The 25,417-nt window shown below is 40.7% G+C and overlaps 2 protein-coding genes across 4 annotated transcripts in view; both read right to left on the bottom strand.

Annotated features, from left to right (window-relative positions):
* The window catches only part of LOC117509599 (septin-4-like), a 276,086-nt gene extending 274,999 nt beyond the window's left edge, over positions 1–1,087 (bottom strand). Inside the window, exon 1 of the mRNA XM_034169341.1 lies at positions 905–1,087. Within this exon, the coding sequence (XP_034025232.1) occupies positions 905–956 (52 nt within the window). The 5' untranslated portion in view covers positions 957–1,087. The remainder of the gene's footprint in view (positions 1–904) is intronic.
* A 1,597-nt stretch (positions 1,088–2,684) lies between these two features.
* The window catches only part of limk1a (LIM domain kinase 1a), a 149,417-nt gene continuing 126,684 nt past the window's right edge, over positions 2,685–25,417 (bottom strand). For all 3 annotated transcript variants that reach the window (XM_034169336.1, XM_034169337.1, XM_034169338.1), the window contains 12 exons: positions 25,126–25,341; positions 24,556–24,661; positions 23,093–23,298; positions 19,777–19,963; positions 19,501–19,587; positions 14,672–14,803; positions 14,490–14,549; positions 12,464–12,529; positions 10,220–10,388; positions 10,036–10,091; positions 9,089–9,246; positions 2,685–6,235 (listed from right to left, as the gene is read on the bottom strand). In XM_034169336.1, the coding sequence (XP_034025227.1) occupies positions 6,067–6,235; positions 9,089–9,246; positions 10,036–10,091; positions 10,220–10,388; positions 12,464–12,529; positions 14,490–14,549; positions 14,672–14,803; positions 19,501–19,587; positions 19,777–19,963; positions 23,093–23,298; positions 24,556–24,661; positions 25,126–25,341 (1,612 nt within the window). In that variant the 3' untranslated portion in view covers positions 2,685–6,066. The remainder of the gene's footprint in view (positions 6,236–9,088; positions 9,247–10,035; positions 10,092–10,219; positions 10,389–12,463; positions 12,530–14,489; positions 14,550–14,671; positions 14,804–19,500; positions 19,588–19,776; positions 19,964–23,092; positions 23,299–24,555; positions 24,662–25,125; positions 25,342–25,417) is intronic.

Genomic DNA, 25,417 nt, shown 5'->3' with positions numbered 1-25,417 from the left:
ATATTCTCTCTCTTCAACACTTCTTTCTACATCGCCTGCCATGTTGGAGTATTTGCTTGTCCTCCAACATGGCGGGGGGGCAGTACCCAGTGACGTTATTGCACAGGGTCTATAGGCCAGTGACTAAACAATAGCTCTAATTAGCACCTATTGTGCACTCTCCTAATGACGGGATGGAAGCCTCCCCTGATGGCTCCCTTGACGACGCTCCTGATGACGTGAATGACTCATTACCATGAACAAAAGACTGAAACTGCTTAGACCTGAGTACCCCATTGTACCCCAGTCCAGTCGAAGATTCAAGCTTCTCTACTATGGAAACCACCTGGACAACTGAGAGCCTACACAGTAACACCAAAGTACTTCATCCACATCAAAAAAGTATATTCACGAAAGATTAAAAGAATTTCTAAAAAAGCCATTTCACATTTTTCAGCTTGAGATTCAAATTATATTTAGACAGTGTTCTAGAAAAATCTCATTTTCCCAAAGCAGAGACTGTTCTGAACATTTCTGATATAAAATCTATATAGGCATCATACTATATACAAACACCCAAAAGAGAGATTACTGTGTGGTAAAATACTCTTGGACTCAAGAGGGTTTAAAAGCATACTAGCACATTTATTAGAAATTTTAAATTGCTACACCACTAAACGTCCCCACCCAGCGCCACCAAGAAAAAACCCCTGTGGAGCCGCCACTGGCAAACCGGTCGAACCAAACTCAAACTCAGCCAGAACAGTCAGCGAACGCCGAGTGTTTCATCTGGTGACTTTTAAAAACCAACCACCTCGTAAACAGACAAAAAAGGAACAGCGGACAGGCTCAGTTTTTAGGATTTGTCCGAGCAGCGCACGAGCATCACCTGAAGTCATTTCACATCCCGCGCGCCGCTACTCACCGTGGCTGAACATCGTGGACCGAAACCGGCTCAGACTGGACAAGTCGTCCATGGCGTAAAGTTCCACTCGATTTACTTCTGGAATTTAGTCCGTTTAAGGTGAACACGGCCGGGAGCGACGTGCCTGTGCGCGCTGTGTGACCGGACAAACCCGATCCCCGCGCGCCTCTCTGTCTGTGTGCACGCTCGTGCTGCCAGGCCGGTGACGTCACGAGACAACAGCCTCTTCTGCCGCAGCATAAAAACAATCGCACGTGGAAGCGATGAGCGGGAACGAGCGGTCGGTCACGCGCATCAGGAATTTGTGAAGTAAAAATTATGAGATCGAATCATCACGGATGAGACACTCTTAATAGATCCAAATGAAATGGGTCATATTCAGATTATCTCACTCCTTAAAAAAAAAGGAGTGTTTCAAATAAAGATCCTTCTCTGTTCCATTCAGCCTTGGAGATGCATACATAATGATGGAATAGATAAAATTTGCAAAGATGCTATGCAGAGCTCTGACAGCAGCACATTCATGCTCAATCTTAAATAAAAATTGCGTTAAATTGTACTTTGTGATTTAATTCAGATTCTATTTCTTCAGCGCGCCAATAAATATTAGCAATAGCGACATCTAGTGGATAATGTTATATTTTCTAAAATAAATTAAGGATGGTACTGTTATTCGAACACTTTTTTGATTGCAGGTATAGTTGTATTTTGCTGTAAACTCACATCACCATCCATGCATTTTATCATTTAAAATAAATTTAATTTAATTTTAAATTTAATAAATAAAGAAATGAATGAAGGCTCTTCCTGTTCAAGCAAAAATTGCAAACAAGGATACTCTCAGGCCTGACCTGGAAAGAGGCTGAATGTTTTTTGTGGAATAACGGATACATTTTCAGTTTCCTAGACACAAAGGGTTCATCACCAGGAGCAGCCATTCGTTTTTGTCACTGGCAAAGCCAAAAATTTTTGTTAATCCCTATGCAGGGCACAGTTGGGGGTATATGTGAATACAGAAATCAGGTAAAATTTATACTTGATTACTTCCTTTTTATTCGTACATAGCAGGTTCAGTTAAATCTCAGTCCAATTTTCCATCAGATCGTGCCAGGTGTTGACACACCAGTAGTGTCAAAATATTTTGTCTCACAAAGTAATATTTACTTTATCACTTACATGCAATTTGATTTATTGCATTATTATTTTTGATTATTGTTACTATTAGTATTCTTAGTGTTGCTATTATTCTGTTTGTCAATAGTAATATTTTTAAGGAAACAGACTGATATATAAATCATTACACAGGGAGAAGGGGTGGGATTAGATAAATTTCAACTTCTCACTCCTTTTTGAACTGACTAATTTTACTTTGTTTTATTTTTTTCTTATGTTCAAAATAAATCTTCAATTCAATTTGCATGCTTTACGCACATGTGACATGTATCGGATCTACATCGTGAATATTTAAATTATTTTTTTTTAATGACACTGAATCTGATGTGGTGGGTTAGTGCTTAGCACTGTAGCCTCATAACGTTTTGGGATGCTCAGTCACGTATGAGCTATTACCTATTATACTCTGGAGTTGTTTTAAAAGGAGTTTGACACTTAAATTACATTACGTTGTTAATTTTAAATGTAAAATTTTCACTCAGCTCACAGCCCACACTTTGAGAAAGGCTGCTCTACATGCATAAAATTCAAAACTTTAACATGAAAGTGTATTAAAGGTGTTTGAAACAGCAATTGAGAACCAGATCAACAATAACGAACCAACACCATCTTTAAAGGAGCACATTTTATTTGTAGCTGTGATAAGAGATTGAGGAAAAAACAAAACAGTCACCTCCTCAGATTTTTAATGTCACGTTAAGGATTAAAGTGCAGAATTGTTTTCACAGCTTGTGTAAAAAAATAAATTAGGACAAAAAATACATATAAAAACAGACAATGCAGACCAGGAAAATATAAATGTGATAAAGAACGAGATAAAATCTCATACAACAGTTTCAGCAATGATCACCACTCCACTGGAATCAGCTATGATGCCTTAAAAAAAACAACAAAAAAACCCCAAAAGGGAACCAGCTCAAATGAACACATTTTGAGTCGTTGGCAAGGCTAGCTTACAACAAAGGCACAGCATTGTTCAGAGGTAACGATCCTTTGCAAAGAAGTACTGCAGCGACATTCTTACCGATCGGCGACACACAACATGCCAACACGGCTCAGAAACGGACCACTTTACACAGGGTCACAAACACACATGCCCCCTTGTGTCTTTGAATGCGGCTTTCCTTGTTAGTCTGCTGAATTAACTCAGTTGTGAAGTAGCTCCAGAAAATTACGGCCCTGAGGCAAAACAGTGTGATAGCGAAGAGGCGGAGACGAGCCCGTGTTAAGTGCAAAGAAAAAAATAAAAGTAAAGCAAGACCATCCAAGCAGTCGTAACATCATTCACAAAGGATCAGTCTGTAGGCAACAGGCAGAGCTGGGACATCACATTGTCATGGTGACAAAGACCACAAAAGTGATGATGCGTGTGGATGCAGCTGTTCAAAGCTAAATATCCTATCAGTAAAGTTGACTATGAAGTGGTCGCCATTGTTATCAAGAGGATGTGTTTCCCAGAACCCATTTTTACAGGTGAAAGGCTCTATCAGTGTCTTGCATTCATATTATCAACCTGAACCAACTTCATTTCATTCAGTAAGAGAAGAAATCAACAAACATGGCTACGGCCATTTACTAATATACATTAGTGCAAAGGAACGTAGTCAGATTTATTATTTAAAAAAAAAAAAAAAAAAAGTGGTTAAAAAAAACCAATGCTGTCATTTTTCAGTTTACTCCCCACCTCAGAAGTCTTCATTTTACAAAGTCACAATATTTATAGCTTGGATTTGAAGCCAAACAGATCAAGCGGCACACCACACAGCATGTGATTAAAAAGATTTTGAGATTATAGATGAAAAATTAATTCTCCAAAAGCACGGAGCCGACAGTGGGAGAGATTATTTCTGAGGAGTGCGAGTTATGCAACGCACAGTCGTATATATACACACGGTATTATGTACAGAGAGAATTTACATATAAACAAAGAGTGGGCTGTTCACAGAGCTGTGGACAGATGACACAATGAGGCAGACAGTGACATATCACCGACCCAAAACGACTGTACAGTACGTGAGACGACGGCAAATAACAGACAGTTTAATCAGATTTAACTTCAAAAACGCTGATTTTGTTCAAAGAGATTTTGCAATCTGATCAACCAGTTTCATGACCATTTTCCAGCATACTTTTATGAAAAGCAGGGGGAGTAGCAGGATCAGTGTTGCCAGATTGCGCAAGAGGAACAAATAATAAAAAAAGCAATGTACTACAACTGTTCAATTTCACTCAAAAATTTTATTCATAATCCAATCACTATATATAAAAGCAGAAAAGGGTATAATAAAACAATAATAGCAATATTAACAATAAGCAATTGGACTGTAAAACCCCGCTAGGAATTTGACATTGTGTGATTACACAAGACGCACTTAATTCATAATAATCTCTTTGTGGAAGACGACGTGATCATTCTAATCCATGCAATTTACTATTGGGATACCACGTGGCCATCATGCAAGCATGACATTCATTTTTCTTATGTTTATTTTAAAATGCTACAAACTGTTCATTTATGCAGAAATTACCATAAAAAAATTCTGCCACTGTAAATTGTATATTTGGCTGAAATAGCCATTCCAGGTACCAATAAATAGAATTTTTGTGGTTCTTTTTGCTATGTGTCATGGAATTTGTGGTTTTGAGAACTGTGTTGGACAGGCAGATGAAAACGAAAGAATGTCTCATTAAGAATAGTGTTAATGCATTAATGTATTGACATCAAATTAATTTCAGTCATTAATATTCAGGTGTAGGGAGTTATCTCAATTGTAAGTGAAGCACGTTTGGAACCAAGACCCCAAAAGTCCATAATCTTACAAGTGACTTTACAGTAAACAAGCCCCTGCTTCTTATTATACACAGACCTGGCAACACTGATCAGGCGGTTTACATTGAGGCCAAGCTAAAGTTAACAGGAAGCTTCACGGTGCCAAAAATCCTTTTCATCCAAATTACTGCCACAATAAACAATCTAAAAAAACAAACAAAAAAACAAACAAAAAAAACCCCAACAGTGGATAAACAAAGAAGTCTTGTCTGAACTCTTAACTGCAAATATTTACCCTCTTTAATGCATCAGCCAATAAAAATATGTAGCATAAATATACAAAATATGTCTGTACATTTACAATATTTAAAACATTTACAACACAGCCAACTTCAGTGGCAGGAGTCTGGTTTCAACACCACAGCAATATGAAAGCAAAGCGCTCTTAAAAACAGCTGCTGGGAGACAACAGAACATGTTTACACCAAAGAGTTGTGCCTCAAGAAGACGCCAGTACTACACAATGTATGAGAGGAGCCGCACCACACTAAAGAAGGTCTAACAGTTCACCCCCGCGTGAGGCCAGAGGGAGACTATGTGCGCGGGTGGGACCCCACAGCATTATTTATACTCATGCACTCTTCTAGAAGAGATTTAAAGCTTCACTTGTACAACTGGACAGCGGGTGGATCTCCTCCTGTGAGTCTCCTCTTTAGTTCCTATAACTTAATATCAGATATCTAGACAGAATCAAAACGCCCAGAAAAACACCAAAATGTGCTGTGCAGAGGAAGAAGATGACTCAGCTGTTTTTGGGGACTATTTCACCAACAGGGGGCAAAAAACCAAAAACAAACCAAAACCCGTAAGTGCAGTGAGTGTATCGGTGGGTAACCACAAATATTAAATGTACGCATTTCAGTGCTTATGACATGTTTTGCTGGAGCTCCCAGTGCAGGAGACTCAAGCCGCCGTAATAAAAGTCTCTCGATTTGACTTTCGAATGTGTGTGCCCATCACACAGGTGGCTTTTTATACCCACATCCCCCCCCCAAGTCCATCAATGAGGCCTGAGCATGCTCTGCAGCTTCTCGGGACGCGGAGGAGTAACTGCGTGACTCCTCCCCTTTAGGCAAAGTGGCTCCGCCTCAAGCCTGCAGCCGCTGCACCAATGGCCACCATCACACATTGGCACACATCCCGTTGTGTGCTGACTGTCCTACTCTGGCTGTTCAGGGTGGACGTGCAGGCTGTTCTTGGAGCATGTGACACTGTGGTTTTCCCAGAAGGCCTTGTGCAGCTGGTCCAGTTCAGACACCAGGGGAAGGCCGATGTCCAAGTGCATCTTCAGGTTCTCCAGCCACTCCTCCAGTTTGGAGAAAGCAGGCCTGGAGATTAAGAAAACACTTTGTAACCTCATGTTTCATAACCACTTTACAGAACTTCAACGTGACTGCTTCAGAGTGATTTGCTGAGGTCATCTCAGTACATCAGATAAAATCTTATTAATACAAGCAACAGAAAGTATTCTGCTTTTGCAAAGAAACCACATTTGTGGGGGAAAACAGCTATCCTTGTTAGGAAGGGGGGGGGTAGAGATTATTGTGATGTCATTTGATTCTATTCCCATAACTCAGCAGCTTTAGATCTGACCATCTTGATATTTTATACATACATACGAGGTCTGTTAGAAAAGTATCCGACCTTTTTATTTTTTTCAAAAACCTGATGGATTTGAATCATGTGTGCTTGCATGAGCCAACCTTGAACCTTCGTGCGCATGTGTGAATTTTTTCACGCCTGTCGATTGCGTCATTTCCTGGTAAGCAGCCTTTGTGTGAGGTGTGTGTCATGCGCTCGGCGTTTTTTCATTCCAAGGAAAAAGACTGAACAACTGGAGCAGCGCCGCATCAAATTTTGCCAGAAACTGGGCGACAGCCAGGTGGAAACCATTGGGATTATTCAGACAGCTTTCGGTGACGATCCTATGGGCATCACACAGATTAAGGAGCGGAACAACCGGTTTAAAGATGCCCACACAATGGTGGAGAGCGAGCCGCACTCCGGGCGGCCATCATCATGCTGAAATGACCAGATCATTTCCAAAGTGAACGCTGTGGTGATGCGGGACCATCATGTGACTGTCCGAGAAATTGCGGAAGAGGTGGACATCAGCACTTTTTCGGCACATTCCACTGTGACAGAAGATTTGGCCATGAAAAGAGTTGCAGCGAAATTCATGCCGATGGCTTCGGCACGAAGCTGCTGACAGAGGAAAAGCACCGCCGTGTTGAAATCTCACAGGACATGCTGGACTCCGAAAAATGATGCCCACCTCTTCCACCATTCGGAAGATTCAGACGGCTTTCGGTGGCTTTTCAGTCGTGTGACTATCCGAGAAATTGTGGAAGAGGTGGGCATGTCACAACATGTCCTGTGAGACTTCAACACGGAGGCGCTGTTGCTGCGTCATCAGCTTCGTGCCAATGAATTTCGCCACCACTCTTTTCATGGCAAAATCTTCTTTCACAGTGGAATGTGCTGAAAAAGTGCTGATGTCCACCTCTTCCGCAATTTCTTGGATAATCACACGACGATCCCAAGTCATCACAGCGTTCACTTTGGAAATGATCCGGTCGTTTCAGCGTGTTGATGCCAATCGGAGTGCGGCGCGCTCTCCACCGTTGTGCGGACGTCTTTAAACCGGTTGTACCGCTCCTTAATCTGTGTGATGCCCAGAGGATCGTCACCGAAAGCCGTCTGAATAATCCGAATGGTTTCCACCTGGCTGTCGCCCAGTTTGTGGCAAAATTTGATGCAGTCGCGCTGCTCCAGTCGTTCCGCCATTTCCTTGCAAAGAAAAAACGACGAGAGACTCCACCCATCCTCACAAAAAAGCTGCTTACCAGCAAATGACGCAACCGACAGGCGTGGAAAAAAAAAATCACGCATGCGCACGAAGGTTCAAGGTTGGCTCATGCAAGCACACGTGATTCAAATCCATCAGCTTTTTGAAAAAAATAATAAGGTTGGATACTTTTTTAACAGACCTCGTACATACGACATACATACGACAGACTACATACATACATACATACATACATGGATAGACGTACATTTTTTTCCACAAGACGAGGGGCCCTATTTTGACAATCTATATTGCGGTCTGGAGCATCTGAGTTGTGTCTAACAATGTTTTGATTTACATGGCAGGTATTCTTAGCGCAGAGTAAAGTACAGGATGACAAAGAATTTATGTTTACTCAATTAATCTAACAATGTTTTGATTTACATGGCAGGTATTCTTAGCGCAGAGTAAAGTACAGGATGACAAAGAATTTATGTTTACTCAATTAATCTAACAGGAGTGTGTTTTGGGGCGTAACACCACTATTCCCTTGGGCAAGATCCTTAATCCCCTAGTTGGTCCTGGTGTATAGTGGGCGCCTTGTATGGCAGCAGCCTGATGTTGGACATCGGGGTGAATGTGAGGCATTATTGTAAAGCGTTCTGAGCGTCTGATGCAGATGGAAAAGCGCTATATAAATGCAGTCCATTTATTTCTAATCTGTCTGCCATCCATCTTTCCTTTCAAGAGCTAGGCACACCTGATCAGGTGCTTTGCTATTTAGATGGCTAACAGAGAGGGTTTTTGGAAAGGAAATTGATCTGCACAGATGGGGTCATGTCTCCTATATTGTTTTGTGTGTATATTGATGGTTTGATGAACAAGTTGCAAAGTCTGGGTGCTGGCTGTCATATAGGTTGTGTCTATGCTGTAAATCTGTTACAGGCATTAAATACTGGAATGGATGTAGATTAACAAGTTCGTTGATGTTGACCACACAAAACACGAAATATGTTGGGTTCATACACTCTGCAGTGAAACACAGGTCAAAGTAAATGTAAAAATCACTGTAGGCTTTTAAAAAAAATCTTATTTGTATTTTCTACACCATCCCAACTTCTTCTGATTTGTGGTTATAATTGAGCCTCTGCTGTTCCTAAAATAAGAAGTGTTAAACTGATCAGAACAGGGTGAGTTTTGTTAAGCTTTGCTTACTCATGTTCTCCTTGAAGTGATTCAAAACAGTCAATGCATTTTATTGTATATTTGAACTTTCAGCACCACTGAACATTCTGGACTGCTGTGAGCTACAGTTGATACTTCAGCAAGTCGCCCTGAAAGTTCACAACAAAGCAACTTAAAAAAAAATGTGATTCTATTTCAGTTGTCTGACCGTTTGTCTGCATCCAGATCACAGCACACAGAAGCTGTGGGGAAGAAGGCAGGGGGGCAGTCAGGGGGGCAGTAGTGCTCCAGGAAGCCAGAAACATTGAGACCAAAGTCCACCGCCCGGGGGAGGTAGTCTGGATCTGCATTCACTCTGCCAATTATCTAGAAAGTGTCAGGAGGACAATTAAACAAGAAAAACAAAGAGACAGAAGTGAGACAGTGTAAGAGTCAAAAATCCCTGTGTTGCTGCCAGGAGCAAAATCTGTCAAAAACTAACAGCCAGCCCACCACACTGAGGCTGATTGTTCCCAACAGACCACAACTACTGTTTGCATTCCTCAAAACAGCCGCATGAAGAGAACTTTGATTTACCCTTCTCTCTAATCCCAGATGCAGTCTTCAGCTAATGATGTCCATCTGTGGAAATTTATATCCGAGACCTCCAACCACAGCCATGCCCAAAGCTCAACACACAGCGACTGGAGGATATGGTCAAATATCAATTTAAGGTATATAAAAATAATGTAGCTGTGTTGCTAATAATATTGTGTCATTTTTTTTTGTTACTAAATAGTTGAAAAATCTCTGAATGCACGTTATCTCGTGCTCCATCACTGCAAAAATGCAGGAGTTATAACCAGACCTCCAGCCCTGCCCAACTCCCTGGTTGTCTGAGGCTACATCCTCATGTTCATACTGGGCCTTGATTGGCCCATTCAAATTTGTGATGTGGTACAGACAGCTTTTACTTTTCATGGCTCTGGAAAACACCCTTCAAAAATATACAATTTTGGAAAAGCATCCTTTGATTAAATGGCCATTTTTGCTAACAGAGGAATGCTTTCTGCAGTTTTGCTAAGAAACACAAGGATTAATGTAGCTGCAAGTCTAAATCTTGTACCAAAACCTAGTTGTATCCTGAGCAAACCCACCAATGCACAAGTTTCTCACCTCACAAAGCATGATCCCAAAAGAAAAGATGTCTACTCGCTCGTCATAGCTTTTCCCTGAGAAAAGAAAGGGTTCACATCAGTGTTTCACTCATTTGTCAAGGGTTTTCATTCAGTTAAAGTGATTCAGCTATTTAAAGGAAGAAAATAAAAATAATCAGCATGCAGACAAATGTAAATCTCACCGTGGATCATCTCAGGCGCCATCCAATAAGGGTTTCCCACCACAGTGTACCTCTTCCTGCGGTCGACCTTCTTCAGGCCTGACAGCTGACCCTGTGACAACTTAGCTTCATGCTTATCGTCCACCATGAGCCGCGCCAGCCCAAAGTCTGCCACCACCACTGTGTTGTTCTACAAGCAAACAATCGGACAGCATTCTTAGACATCAACTTTAAATGTTTGATGGACAGGCTAACGTAAAGAGAAATAAAGCTGGAAATAGCTAGCTAGCATAAATACTTGTTTTTGTGATTTGTGATGGGCTGGCTAACATCAGTCCATCCACCCATTTTCTATACAAGTTGACTCCAATTAAGGGTCACGAGGGATGGAGCCTATCCCAGTAATCATAGGGCATGAGGCGGTTTACATTGGACAGGACACCAGTCTGATGCAGGACTACATACATAGTGCATCCGGATAGTATTCACTGCGCTTCACTTTTTCCACATTTTTTTATGTTATAGCCTTATTCCAAAATTGATTAAATTCATTATTTATACCACAAAATTTTACACACAATACCCCATAATGACAATATGAAAAAAGTTTTGTTGAGATTTGTGCAAATTTATTAAACACCCCCCCCCCCCATAAAAAAAACAAAAACGAATAAATAACATGCACATAAGTATTCACAGCCTTTGTCATGAAGCTCAAATTGAGCTCAGGTGCATCCTGTTTCCACTGATCGTCCTTGAGATGTTTCTACAGCTTAACTGGAGTCCCTCTGGGGTAAATTGAGTTGATTAGACATGATTTGGAAAGGCACACACCTGTCTACATATAAGGTCTCACAGTCATCTCAGACCATGAGAAACAAAATTCTCTGGCCTGATGAGACAAAAATGGAACTCTTTGCTGTAAATGCCAAGTGTTATGTTTGGAGGAAACTAGGCACCATCCCTACAGTGAAGCATGGTGGTGGCAACATCATGCTGTGGGGATGTTTTTCAGCGAGAGGAACTGGGGGACTAGTCAGGACTGAGGGAAAGATGAATGCAGCAATGTACAGAGACATCCTGGATGAAAACCTGCTCCAGAGCGCTCTTAACCTTTGACTGGGCTGGTGGTTCATCTTTCAGCAGGACAATAACCCTAAGCACACAGCCAAGATATCAAAGGAGTGGCTTCAGGACAACTCTGTGAATGTCCTTGAGTGGCCCAGCCAGAACCCAGACCTGAATCCGATTGAACATCTCTGCATAGATGCAAAAATGGCCATGCACCGATGCTCCCCATCCAAACCTGATGGAATGTGAGAGGTGCTGCAAAGAGGAATGGGCAAAACTGCCCAAATATAGGTGCGTCAAGCTTGTGGTATTATATTCAAGAAGACTTGAAGCTGTTATTGCTGCCAAAGGTGCATCAACAAAGTATTGAGCAAAGGGTGTGAATACTTACATACAGGTCATTTCTTAGTTTTTATTTTTAATAAATTTGTAAAATTTCAAAATAAGTTTTTCATGTTGTCATTATGGGGTGTTGCGGATGGAATTTAAGAAAAAAATGAATTTACTCCATTTTGGAATAAGCATTTAGCATAAAATGTGGAAAACGTGAAACACTATGAAAACTTTCTGGATGCACCGTATGATGGCCCATCTTCCTCTATGGCCCACCGGAGGGGGGGCGGGGGTGGTGGTGTCACAGCCCACAAGTTTTGAATCACTGGCCCACATCAATAAACATTTTTTATAACGCTCAAAAGTTACATATCATTATGTCACACAGTGTTATGTTGAACATAACAGGTATTTGACTTGGTTGTAACTAGTTCGGGAACAACAATTTTAAGGTGGAACCCAATAGCGGAAATGTTTGGAGAAAATAGTTTGATCTGAGCAGGGTAGATTTTCTGTTGACATAAGTGATTGATCAGCCAATTTCAGTACTCGTTGCCAACAGAGTTGCACTGATTTTGACTTATGAAAAGATTAAATTACTGTGCAAATTATTCACCTCTGGTGTCATTTACACCTCCACAAAGATGCAAATCCAGCTTCAAGCTTGTGATGTCTCTTAGTGTGGATTTATAAACACTGCATGAGTTCTGCAGAACGTCTGTGTTCATATGATACGTGCACAAAACCTCAGTGTCATTCAGTTCACACTGAAATTTAGCTTGCATGTTTCATCACGTGTAGTTTTAGAACTTTAAGCTTACATACAACAAAACATGGCAAACACACACGCACACACTTTACCTCTCGGACCAGACAGTTGTGAGAGTTCAGGTCCCGGTGGATGATGTTCATAGAATGCAGATATGACTAAATGACAGAAACGTACAAGCAAAAGAATACAAATTAACAAAAGGGTTTCAGTGTTAAATTCAAACAAGGCTGCTTTGTTTCTTCTCAAATGGCTTCTATTGTAGATCCAGTGATGCATTACACCCATAATGATGTCTGCATCATTATTTCATCCTGTAGGAATTCATGCTGTCATAATGTTCACTTGTGAGTTGCTTGGACCAATTTCCAACAAACTTGCTGTGTGCATTTAGTTTGACCCTAGAAATCTTAAGTGGCTTGGGATGGCAATGGTCAAGGTCACTGGGTTCAAAGGTCAAAATTTTGTTTATCTGTCTGTCCCACTACTTTGGCCGATTTCCACAAAACATGATATGCGGAGGACAGTCAACCCAAGAGATGCCCTTAAACGATTTGTCAAAATCAGGTGCAGGTGGGTTCTGCATGAATCTAAAGGCCCGGTCACACAGCACTTAAAGGGCAACAAAGCCCAAATGAAACAACAAATCTGGATTCCCGTCAACTTTCGTTGGCATGGTTTAACCTTCGCGCAGCTTCATTGATGCAGCTGGCGCTTCATCAGAATTTTTAAACTGTCGAAAAATTTGAACGAATGCTGCCGAAAACTTCAATTCATCCGTATTTTGTTTTGCTGTTTTGTTTTTTTTATCATTTGCTTAGTTTTTGTAACGTTAGCCTTTAGTGCGACTTCGTTTGACCAGCTGAATGTTTTCATACAGTTCAGAAGCCGGTTTGTGAGTGCTGCTGCTGCCACTGCATTCATGTACCATCGGAAATTACAGGGCAAACTCAGCCTGTTTGCTTCAATTTTTTTTTTATCTGGGTGGGGGGGGGGGGGGCAGCATCACTGAGCTCAGGCACCTTATATAGGCCAGAATTAATCTTTTGTGTGCATACAATTAATTATTTTACCAAAAATAAAATGAAAACCATGCTCCTGCCTCAAGCAACTGCTGAATTTGAAACAACAAAACAGTTGCATAATTTCCGACGGGAGTTGAACACAGTGGCAGCAGCAGCGATCGCCTCCTGTGTGCGCTTATTTTTTATTAAATATAACAATACGAGTATAGGAATGACAATGCAGCCCTTCTGTACATGTGGCAACAAGGAGATGATTCAGATGATTACATAACAGCTCTTCTGGAAGGCAGAATTCATGTTGTGGATCAGCTGCAGCAGTTTACTGCACTGATATATTCAATCATCTTTACACTTATATTTATTCCCTCTTTTGACAGTTTACTGTTATAAATCAATGTATATGGCTTAGTAACATAATGCAGTAATACAGCAGCCAGCCAGCATTTTTTTTTTTTTTTTTTTTTTTTTTTTTTTTTTTTAAATTGGAGCAAGGCCGAGCGCGCACAGTCTAAACCAGACAATGAGGATTCTGATGAAGGAGATGATCCCTCTGTTGTTCTGGATGAGCAACCAGAGCAGGTGGATCAACTGACGTGCGCACAGATCACCACTGTGGGTCGGCTCATGCGCTTCTGTTTGCAGCTTCTCCAGGACTCAGGCATTACAGACCTCCATCCCAGTGCCGAGTCCTGGAATGCAGTGCAGGATGCGCCTTGGGGCAACTGTTTGTTGTGATTTGGCGCTATATAAGAAAAAAGTTGAGTTGAGTTGAGTTGATGTAGACACACAGTACTCCAGCAGTGGCTCCAGGCGTGTTTCGTTTAAAGCATGGAGATCAACTTTAGCTTCGGTTTCATTTTGTTCCTCTTTCATTCCTTTTGCGCTCTTGATTCGCAGGCTATTCGGTGATGGGAAAAGTCAATAGCTCATTCGTTCACCTTTTCTCAACAATTTGTGACTTTTTAAACTTTTTTCCCTTCGTTCAGGTACTGTCGTATGCCGTGTGACCAGGCCATAAGACAATTTACAGATGGAAGCGTTCGCAAATACAGTAGAACTAGAGTCACATGCATGTTTAGGTCTTTGGACTCACCATCCCAGCAGCTATGTCCTTGGCAAAACTGACCCGCTGGTTCCAGGGATAGTTACTGTCCTGTGCGCACAGATCAAAAATAAATATTGTTGCCAGTGAGTCTTAAACCAACAAACCAGAGTATTTAGTTACTAACAGATGTAAATCTACAAAACAGGAGATCCTGAAAGCTGAACTCTCACCATTTTCTTGATGATCTCCCTCAGTGTGCCTCCCTTTATGTACTCTGCAATGAAGTTGAGTCTTTTGTCTTTGTAGAGGACGCCGATGAATTTCAGAACATTGGGGTGATCCAGACAACGCATGACCTTCACCTGATGAAACAGCATTAGATATTTTTACACACCGACAAATGACATGGCATCGCTGGCAAGAACCAGAAGTGTCTCATTCTAGGATTCGGAGTATTTAAGGTGAAGGAAAATGTTTCACTCAGGTAGTTGGGATGGTTGGCACATATGATTACAGTGCCACCCGGATGCTTCCTTTTTGAGGCGCTCCAGGAGTGCTGAACTGACAAAAGACCCTGGAGTCAAGCTGGAGCATGCTGAATGGACTATAAATATATACATAATATAAATTACAGAAGAGAGCCTGGCACAACAGATGGCAGACAAAAGAAGTCACAGGTACAGACCAGTCTCAGCCATGCCAGATACAAACTTCATCTGCCCAAACTCTAGGCGAGACTGCCACACCAGAATAGGCCTGCACAGTCACAACAAAAAGTGCAGGGTCCACAGAAAACCAACAAATTCAGTGCACTGAAGCAATCGTCTTTCAGGATGGAAGGATGTCGATTGGATTGATAAACTACTGCACTGCCCTTGGGGATCCACAGGCTCTAGATTGGGTAGTGTTTGTAAAATAGGTAGCTGACATTTTTCAAGGGTGGTAATAAATTATGCAAAGGTTCTATAATGAGTTGGAATGGCGTGTGATTCCAGAATGTTTTTAGAACCTTAGACCTCAACAGTTTTTTGAAGAATAATTCAACACATTTTATTTCCTTTTAATTATGTATTTTTTAATGTTAATTTACTGTCTTAATGTATTTATAAATTGTTTAGGTTCTTGTTATCATATACACATTTTTATCATCATCATCAGTATTATTATTATTTTAACTTCTATATTGTCATTTGATTTTTAAATGGACCACAATGGAAATAAATGTTTTCATTTTTTTTGCATCACCATGTATTTTTAACATATTTACAGTTATATTATGTGCTTACACTGAACTTACTAAATAAAATCATGCATGCACGCATGCTTTTAATATATAGATAATTTACCGCCCCCTGCTGGATTGGTGTGAGAGTCCGGAATGTAAATGTCAATGTTCAGTGTCATTAGCTAATACATGTAGCTTGACAAGCTTCGGTTTTGGCACCATTCATCCTTCACCCAAAATGCATAAGCATACCAAACGGCAAATGTCAGCTCTCCTCGGTTTCGCCATGATCAAGCCATACACACGCATGCACACAGAGGCCACTTAGCTATTATTTTATAAGTAAAATTATTTTTAATTGCAAAATTTTACTTGTACAATATTACAAAACTTTAAAAGTATGAGAAATTATAATAAATTAGTAACGTCCATATTTAAAATTCTACAGCGTGTTAGAATTTTTGTCTTGAAAGTGCTTTACAAATAAAATTAGCAAAATTTTACACACAGAAAGTATTATGAAACTTTAAGATATGAGCAATTCTAAACAATAAAAAATTAAAATTGTTATAACTGTCAAAGCTCTGTTTCTGAAGTATAAACTTGAGGTCTGTATTTGTCTTGCGTATAACTGTTATAACCAGGCATGCACATAACTGGTACTCATGGTGTTTGTGCATGCTAAAAATAAATGATGCACAGCAGAAAACACAAGGGAAGCAATTCATAAGAGGAAAGCAATGACAGATTATAGGAAAAGTGTTTCCCTCTGCTGTGCATAAATGATGTTTAGCACACACAAGCACCATGAGTACCAGTTATGTGCACCCCTGGTTATAACTCCACATTAACACATGAAATAGATCCAGAATGTTAAATTTTCTATCTTTTTCTCACCAGTGAGCTATTTCAAAGGAAATACTTTACAGCTGTAAAGGCTTTATGTAACACTGAGTGCAACACTTTTATTATAATAATATTAAGAAGAAGAAGAAGAAACTTCCATTCTTGAAATTACATTAAGAGACAACGCCATCAGTACACAAAGCTGAATGTTACCATAAGCCTTATCTCTATCTGACTTGGCTGGTGTAATCTTTCACAATTTTGTCAGCAGTAGTTGAGAAACAGCAGAAATGGTGTGAAGGGAGGTGTGAGATCTGAAACGCCTACATACAAACAGAAGTGACAATCGCACTCATTCTGGTCAGGAGCTGTTTTTACTCTGTCATCTTTGACTCCATTTTCAAAGAACTACAGCTGCAATCATGTCAATTAGAGGGAACGCTAGCTGGCTGAGTGAGTCTCACAAAAAGTCAAAGACAAAAGGACTTATGTTTTACCACAGAGATCACCACCACATAAAGTGGATCTAAAATTCTACATCGAGAATAACAACTTTATTACACATGTGTAATTCTAATTTCTTACAACACAACTCTCCCCTTACAACATGCAGATTCACATTGGATCCACTGTGGTAACCCTGAGCGAAAAGGGAGAGGCAGAAGCTGAAGGAGTCTGTGTGTGTGTGTGTGTGTGTATACAAAATAACTGGAAAAAAGCAAAGAAAAAACTTGATGGGAGGATGATTAACCTTTGGAACAGACTGGTCAAAAGACCAAGCAAAGACGGTGCCCACCCCACCCCCCGTCAAAAATAATGGTTACCATGTGCTAGCAATGTGGCAACAGATTTCACCAAAAACCCACCTTGATTAATAAAATATTTGTGATTGATTGATGTAAGTGACTTGACGAAGTCACAAAGCAAGCACAAAAAATACACCACACTAGACTATAGGTGGTCCCTCACTGCATGTATCGCCGACAACAGGCATCCATATTTCTCAATGTAAACCTGTATCAGTGTGCAGAGTGTCCAAAGTACAGTGCTCATGAACATTTCTAAGTCACTGAATATGTCTCGGACTTTATTCACATCAATTATGAAGAAATACAAACACTGTGGCACTCTATGGTAAATCTGTGTGGAGTAGACAATTCTCAAAAACTGAGTGACTGTGCAAGAAGGAGAAAAGTGAGGAAAGCCACCAAGACATCCAGACAACCTAGAAGAAGTTATAGGCTACTGTGGCTGTGATTGGAGCAATTGTGCATAGTGCATGTTTTGCATTTTGTATCCTCAGTTATACAGCTTCACGATGAAGTGGTATAGAGGAGGATTTTCTTAAAAAGAAGACCTGAAAGTTTAGCTACAATTTGCAAGAAGGTACATCTGAAATGCAAGCGTAGATTTGATGTTTTGGTGAAAGAAAACCCAAAGCGTTACATTTCATATGCAACCCATCATCTTGGCTTTTAGATTTTTATTTAATTTGTATCACGTTGTACAGATTTGCTTTCAGTTTGACTTTAAGGAAGATCATTTTAGACATTTTTATTCTTTGTATTTTTTGTATTTGAAAGGGCATAAACAAATTAAAATGTATATAATGTCAAGTGTTCAAATACTTTTGGAGGGCACTGTGTGTTTCAGCACTCTGATGCCTCTCATTTCAGTTGTAATTTTTTTTTTTATTATTTTAAATATTTTATTTAGGTTAAAAGTCCTCCTCGTTTAGTTATTTAATTACAGCCCCAAATTTTTATCAGCACAGTGAGATGAAAATACAACATAAATTAAGAAACTTTTAAAAAATTTGGCCGACAGAAGCATTTCATGGAAATATCTGTATCACTCTATGTTTGCCAAAAGGATTAATATGAAAACTTATTTTATGGAATAAATCATGCAGGGTGACATAGTGGCTTGGTGGTTAGCACTGTTGCCTCAGAGCAAGAACATCGCTTTCCAACTGTTTTTTTTTTTTTCTGTGGAAATTTGCCATATTCTCCCCATGTTTGTGTGGGTTTCCTTCGGGTACTCCAGCTTCCTCCAACTTCTAAAAACATGCAGGTTTAGTGAATGTGTGTCTATACGTGGCTGGAAACCTGTCCAGGGCATATCTCGCCTCTCGCCCATTGACCGCTGGAATAGGCTCCAGCCCACGGGGCCATTAACTGGAGTAAGCATGCACAGACAACAAATAAACCATGCAGGAAAAAATAAATAAATAAAAAAAACTCTTTGGCTCTTGAATTGGTGTCATTATGCAGTTTGTCCAGCAGAGGGTGGTCTGATGTTAGGAAACACAACGGTCCTGTCAGATGAGTGGCGTTGCAAATTCTCAGCAGCGTTTTCACATAAGTAGACTGTAAAATGCATTCCATAAAATTAACAATGACAGCATCATTTCCCCTGTGAATATAACTATTGATGTTCAGTAGAATGTTTGCAATGGAGAAATGATGAGCATTTATGTTTACAGAAATTTTAGATTAATTATATATATATATATATATATATATATATATATATATATATATATATATATATATATATTTCATGTTTTCTATATTTAGATGCATTTGTGTTTTGACGGTTACTTGTAAAGTTTATCAGACTGGTCTATTTTGAATCAAGTCATGCTCCAAATCCACACAGTGTGGTTGCAAATTTATAATTACAAATGTTAGTTTCTGGTTTTGTACAATAAATAAATAAATAAATAAACAAACAAACAAAAATCCACTCATTTCCTCACTCCCAATTTCCTCCTCTGGTCCAACAATCCAAATCTGCAACTACAGAGCAACAACCTGGTTTCACTATCTTTCTGTGACAGGCTGCCCTGAAAGAATTATCATCACATTATAACCACATCATATATAAAATTATGCACGTGTGCAATAAGGTACTGAGTGAATCTACAGGTGCTCTACGATTCCAGATTCAAATGAGACTGAATCGTCCCACTGGAATCTCGCTCACCTCTTTCAGGAACGTTCTCTGAGTTTCATCATCAAAGCGAATTAACTCCTTCATCACCATCACCTCCCCCGTTTCCCTGTGAGTCACCTGTAGGAAAAACACACACAATGCAACAACTCAAACTGGGAAACCTGTCAGGACAGTGATACTTTTGAACCACAAGCACACAGGATGCCTCTGGTTTTCACATATTTCAACGCTCCCATCTTCTGGACAAACTATAAACAGCTCATCTGAAGTGTTCGATAAAATGTGTACATCTGGCTGAAGATGTACCTTGATGGCCTGGCCGAAACAGCCCTTCCCCAGCACTTCTCCGTGGATGAGATCCGACGGTCGAAAGATGCGGTGCGTACGATTTGAGACAACGCGGAGTGACTCAGAGCGATTAATGTCCTTCCTCTGGGAGATGGGAGACGCTGCATTGCTCGAGCATGGAGACTTGTCAATGCTGCAGCTCCTGCTAGAGATGAGATGGAAGACAACAAGTTCTCAAATTATGCATTTGATCACAACAACACATGGACCCCTGAATCCATCTAAATGTATTATGAACCAGGCAATGGCTCGATTTCATGAATTGGTTGAGTGAGGCTCATTTCAACGGTACTTCTGCTGTCATAAAAGGTCAGCGTGAGGCTCTCGCCGCACTTGTCACAGGACAGTTAATTTTGCCTGGAGGTAAAAACAAAGACAACATGTCTGAAAGTGGAAGGCATCATTACTGATAAATGTACCCATTTAAAATTTATGTTCAGTCCATACTTTGTTAATACTGCCATACTGGATCACAACACGAAAGTTACACTGTACTAATTGTGCTACGCTAACAACAGCTGGCTTCTTCTTCTGGGCTCTATCTATGCTGCACTTTCTGCTGCTCTGTGGTGCTGCCCCCAGTGGTGAACAGAAAGTGAGGCGATGCAGTGTGAATGCGCTGCAGCACATTTGTATAAACGTGATGGACCTTGGGTTTTCATGAAATATGTATTTGGGAAAACAATTTTGTTCTTTATTCGTTTACTAGCCTGTGTATCTTGATACATGGACAGATGTGTAGAACCCAAATTCAATACAGCCTTCGCTCTCATCCTGTTCTAAAGATAGTGGTCCCAAGAGTGAGAACAGAACTTGGGGGGAAAAAAGCTTTTAAATATGTTGCTCCTTCCACATGGAATAACTAACACTGGACTCAAATTGTCGGAAGTGATCTCTCTGGGGAAGTTTAAGTCAATTATGATGATCAAGAAGAAAACTCCCCTCATCAATGTCACTGCTTTTAATTGTTTTTATGATGGCATTTTAGAAACTGTAACTATATCCCATGCAGGCTGGATGTTGTGATTTTATTATATATATATAGTATATTTTGTGTTGTGTATGAAAGTGACATCTCTTTGTAACCATGCTGTTTTGTTGCCTTCTTGGCCAGGTCACTCTTGAAAAAGAGATTCTTAATCTTAATGAGGGTTTTACCTAGTTAAATTAAGGATACACACACACACACACACCCAATTCCAGTGAAGTTGGGACGTTGTGTAAAATGTAAATAAAACAGAATATAATGATCTGCAAATCCTCTTCCACCTATATTCAATTTAATACACCACAAAGACAAGATATATAATGTTTAAACTGATAAACTTTATCGTTTTTGTGCAAATATTTGCTCATTTTGAAATGGATGCCTGCAACATGTCTCAAAAAAGCTGGGACAGTGGTATGTTTACCACTGTGTTACATCACCTTTCCTTCTAACAACACTCAATAAGTGTTTGGGAACTGAGGACACTAACTGTTGAAGCTTCGTAGGTGGAATCTTTCCCATTCTTGCTTGATGTACGACTTCAGTTGTTCAACAGTACCTGCACTCTGTTACTACGAAGCCAAGCTGTTGTAACACGTGCAGAAAGTGGCTTGGCATTGTGTTGCTGAAATAAGCCGGGACGTCCCTGAAAAAGACGTTGCTTGGATGGGAGCATGTGTTGCTCCAAAACCTGGATGTACCTTTCAGCATTGATGGTGCCATCACAGATGTGTAAGTTACCCATGCCATGGGCACTAACACACCCCCATACCACCACAGATGCTGGCTTTTGAACTTTGCGCTGGTAACAATTTGAATGGTCTTTTTGATTTCCAAAAACAATTTGAAATGTGGACTCATCAGACCACAGCTTACTTTTCCACTTTGCATCTGTCCGTTTGAAATGAGCTCCAGCCCAAAGAAGGCGGCGGTGTTTCTGGATGTTGTTGATGTATGGCTTTCACTTTGCATGGTAGAGTTTTCACTTGCACTTGTAGTGACGAACTGTGTTAACTGACAATGGTTTTCTGAAGTGTTCCTGAGCCCACACGGTAAGATCCTTTACACAATGATGTCTGTTTTTAATGCAGTGCCGCCTGAGGGATCGAAGGTCACGGGCATTCAATGTTGGTTTTCGGCCTTGCGCCTTATGTGTAGAAAGTTCTCCAGATTCTTTGAATCTTCTGATTATATTATGGACTGTAGTTGATGGAATCCCTAAATTCCTTGAAACTGAACGTTGAGAAACATTGTTCTTAAACTCTTGGACTATTTTTTCACCAGTTGTTCACAAAGTGGTGATCCTCGCCCCATCTTTGCTTGTGAATGGCTGAGCCTTTTGAGGATGCTCCTTTTATACCCAATCATGACACTCACCTGTTTCCAATTAACCTGTTCACCTGTGGAATGTTCCAAACAGGTGTTCTTTGAGCATTCATCAATTTTCCCCAGTTCCCCATTTTCCCCTTTTGTTGCCCCTGTCCCAGCTTTTTTGAAATGTGTTGCAGGCATCTATTTCAAAGTGAGCAAATATTTGCACAAAAACAAAAAAGTATATCAGTTTGAACATTAAATATCTTGTCTTTGTGGTGTATTCAACTGAATACAGGTTGAAGAGGATTTGCAAATCATTGTATTCTGTTTTTATTTACATTTCACACCATGTCCCAACTTCACTGGAATTGGGGTTGTAGGATTGTTTCATCAGAATAAGATACACACTCCTAGTAATCAACTATTTTATAATACACTATTTTAATAAGCAGTTGAACAGGTGTAGCTAATAAAGTGGCCAGTGAGTGAATACTGTACGTTTGTACTCTTTTAGTTTATGTAATTCTTATTTACTTCTGCATTCACATGATTGGAAAGAACAGAAACTGTCACCCACTCTTGAACTGTTGCAGGAAGAGGGCCCCGGTGGGGGTGGGGGGATATCCACTGAAGCTGTGGGTTAGGTCATTTGACATGTTACTTATGAACAGACTTTACAGGACTAGAACAAACACTTGGGTGGTTTCACAGACACAGAGGTAACACTCACTTCTGCTTTCCATGCAAGATAAAGAAACCACTAGGTTGAGTAAAAATTCTCATCACAGATGAAAAGAAACCTCTGCCAGTGCACGTGACATCACTGACTGTTAAAGAAATACATCAATTCACCAAACACACATTCAGACTGCACAGGTAGCAGCAGTGAGCCGGGTCCTGGACCCCACTAACTACTGTCATAAAGTCTCAAGGTGTCTAATGTGAGCTGGGACAGTCCTGGAAGATTCTTACGTGATGATGCGGGATCGCAGGCTGTTGATGTCAGGGGGTTGAGTGATGGGCAGGATGGGACTGGGACCCTCTGACTGTGGTGTGGTCAGGGGGCCGTCCACTTGCTCTTCTGCCTCTGAGGAGCCTCCCTCCTGTCCATGACTGTGGGGGTCGTGTTCAATCGTGAGCTGGAGCAGACGACTTGTTTCCTGGATCAGCAGGTCAATCTGGAGAGGAGAGCAAGGTTCAAGCAGGAGGGTCAGTCCAAAATCAGAACAGCAGAGACGTCTAGTTCAACCAGTTTCACTTATGTCCCTGCTAGGGGGTGGTGGCCAAGTGGTTAATGCGCTTTGTTTCAGTTCAGAAGGTTCCGGGTTCAAATCCCACCCCTGCCACATTTCTCCATGTAATGTGGAGTTGCGTCAGGAAGGGCATCCGGCGTAAAACTTGTGCCAATTCAACATGCAGATCCACCTTGGATTTGCTGTGGCGACCCCAAGTGCGAACAAGGGAGCAGCCGAAGGGACTTACTTACACTTATGTCCCTCCTATAGCAGCATTTCTGAGAACTAAATGTTTGGTAATTTCTTTGAAGCCCAAACGGGGCTGGTCTAGATTTTGGCATCCTGGCAGTATCTGACTGCCTAAATCCTAACCAACCCATAAATGGGTAAAGAGATGGCACATGGGCAAGACCAGCCTGATGTGGGTGGGACGAATGACACCCAATCACATCCCCACCTCACAGTAACCAAACAAGCTAAGGCTAACAGGGAAACCTTAGTTCTGGTGCTTGATTAATGCACATTTTTGCTAAATGGGCATTGGTTCTTATCACGAACGACTTGGGTGTTAAAAAACAATAACCAGCATATTGCCTCAGTAACAATGGCAGCATCAATGGAGCCAACATCACCAAGCTGTCCATACCCGCTAATCAGTGCTAAACATGCTAATATACAAATGTTAATAAAATAACATTCGATGGAAGCACTGGAGCATAGATGTCTTACATGGTCTGATAGTAGGCATATTACCTCAGACATTTGTAATAAAGTGCAGGTGAGTCCACAGCAGCTAGGGGCCACTGTTAGCAGCTAGTAGGTGGGCGCCTTCACCTGGCACACAAGCTGTCACCCAAAGCAACCACTCCCTGAATATTGATAAACCTCTAATTATTCATTACTCATCTGTTTAAACTATTTTTACCTTAAAAGGACAAGTTATATAAAAATTATCAGGTGAGTCTTTTGTTTTTTTTTTTTTATTATTACACTGCTTTTATTACTGTAACTCCAAACAGGTTCACATGTCTGTGCAGCACACATCTTACCACATGAAAACACTTTGTTGTCATTTTTGAAGATATTCAGAATTTTGTACTTAAAAATGAGGTGCATCAATAATGTTGAGCAGAATTGTACATTGTGGCGTTGCATATTTCATACACAGTATATGTGTGACTGGTGCACGGAAGTGAATACCTCATCCAGAGGAACATTGTGAATGGGTGTGCCGTTGATTTCCAGGATCCTATCGCCAACATGAATTGAATTTTTCACATCGGGACTGATGCAGTCTGCGTCCACCCTGGACAAGGAACAAAATGATATAATTATTTGAATTATTTACACATTTGCATTAATGCATATGTCTCTATTTTACCTTTATTTCTAACCCTTTCCCCATCTGGGTGTCTTTTCTGTCCCCCACCCAAAAATTTACTGGTTAATATGAATTTTGTAAGTTACAGAGTTTCTGTACAATCCCAAAACAATAAAAGTTGTCACAGTGGAGGAAATGCTACAAACAAACAATGCATGGTTCTACAATATTTATTGTAGAACACAGCTCAGCAACACACAATGTGATGTTTGGCGTTGAGAGTTTTGGAGTTTATTTGTCCCTGCTCCACCCGCACCAGGTGTATTCAGCCAACCAGTAGGTGGCAGGCATCAGTTTTGCTAAATCCTCTGAATTAATCTAATGTTCTTAATTTTCTGTCTTCACAGCAAACACTTCAATGCACATTTACTGTGAATGCAAACACTCACTGGGAGACTCTGACAGTGCGCCCGTGTTCAGGACTGTAGCCGTTAGCGGGACTGAGGGGCTGGTCAATGGCCACGGAGAACCCCCGCCCCCTGCGTCCATTGTTTACCTCCGCAGATGCTGGGATGGACACCAACGTGACTGTGTGAGGAATCCGTGAGCATGGCGAATCCGGCAGTGACACCGGGGTTACGATGGTCTGGTAGTAACAGTGACCACTGAGCAACAGAACAAGAAGGAGAAGACGATCAACAGATAGATGAAAAATGGGAAGATCGCAGAAAGTGAGGAAAA

This window comes from Thalassophryne amazonica, chromosome 4, assembly GCF_902500255.1.
Source record: "Thalassophryne amazonica chromosome 4, fThaAma1.1, whole genome shotgun sequence".
NCBI lineage: Eukaryota > Metazoa > Chordata > Actinopteri > Batrachoidiformes > Batrachoididae > Thalassophryne > Thalassophryne amazonica.
This window is presented reverse-complemented; position numbering and strand designations above follow the sequence as displayed.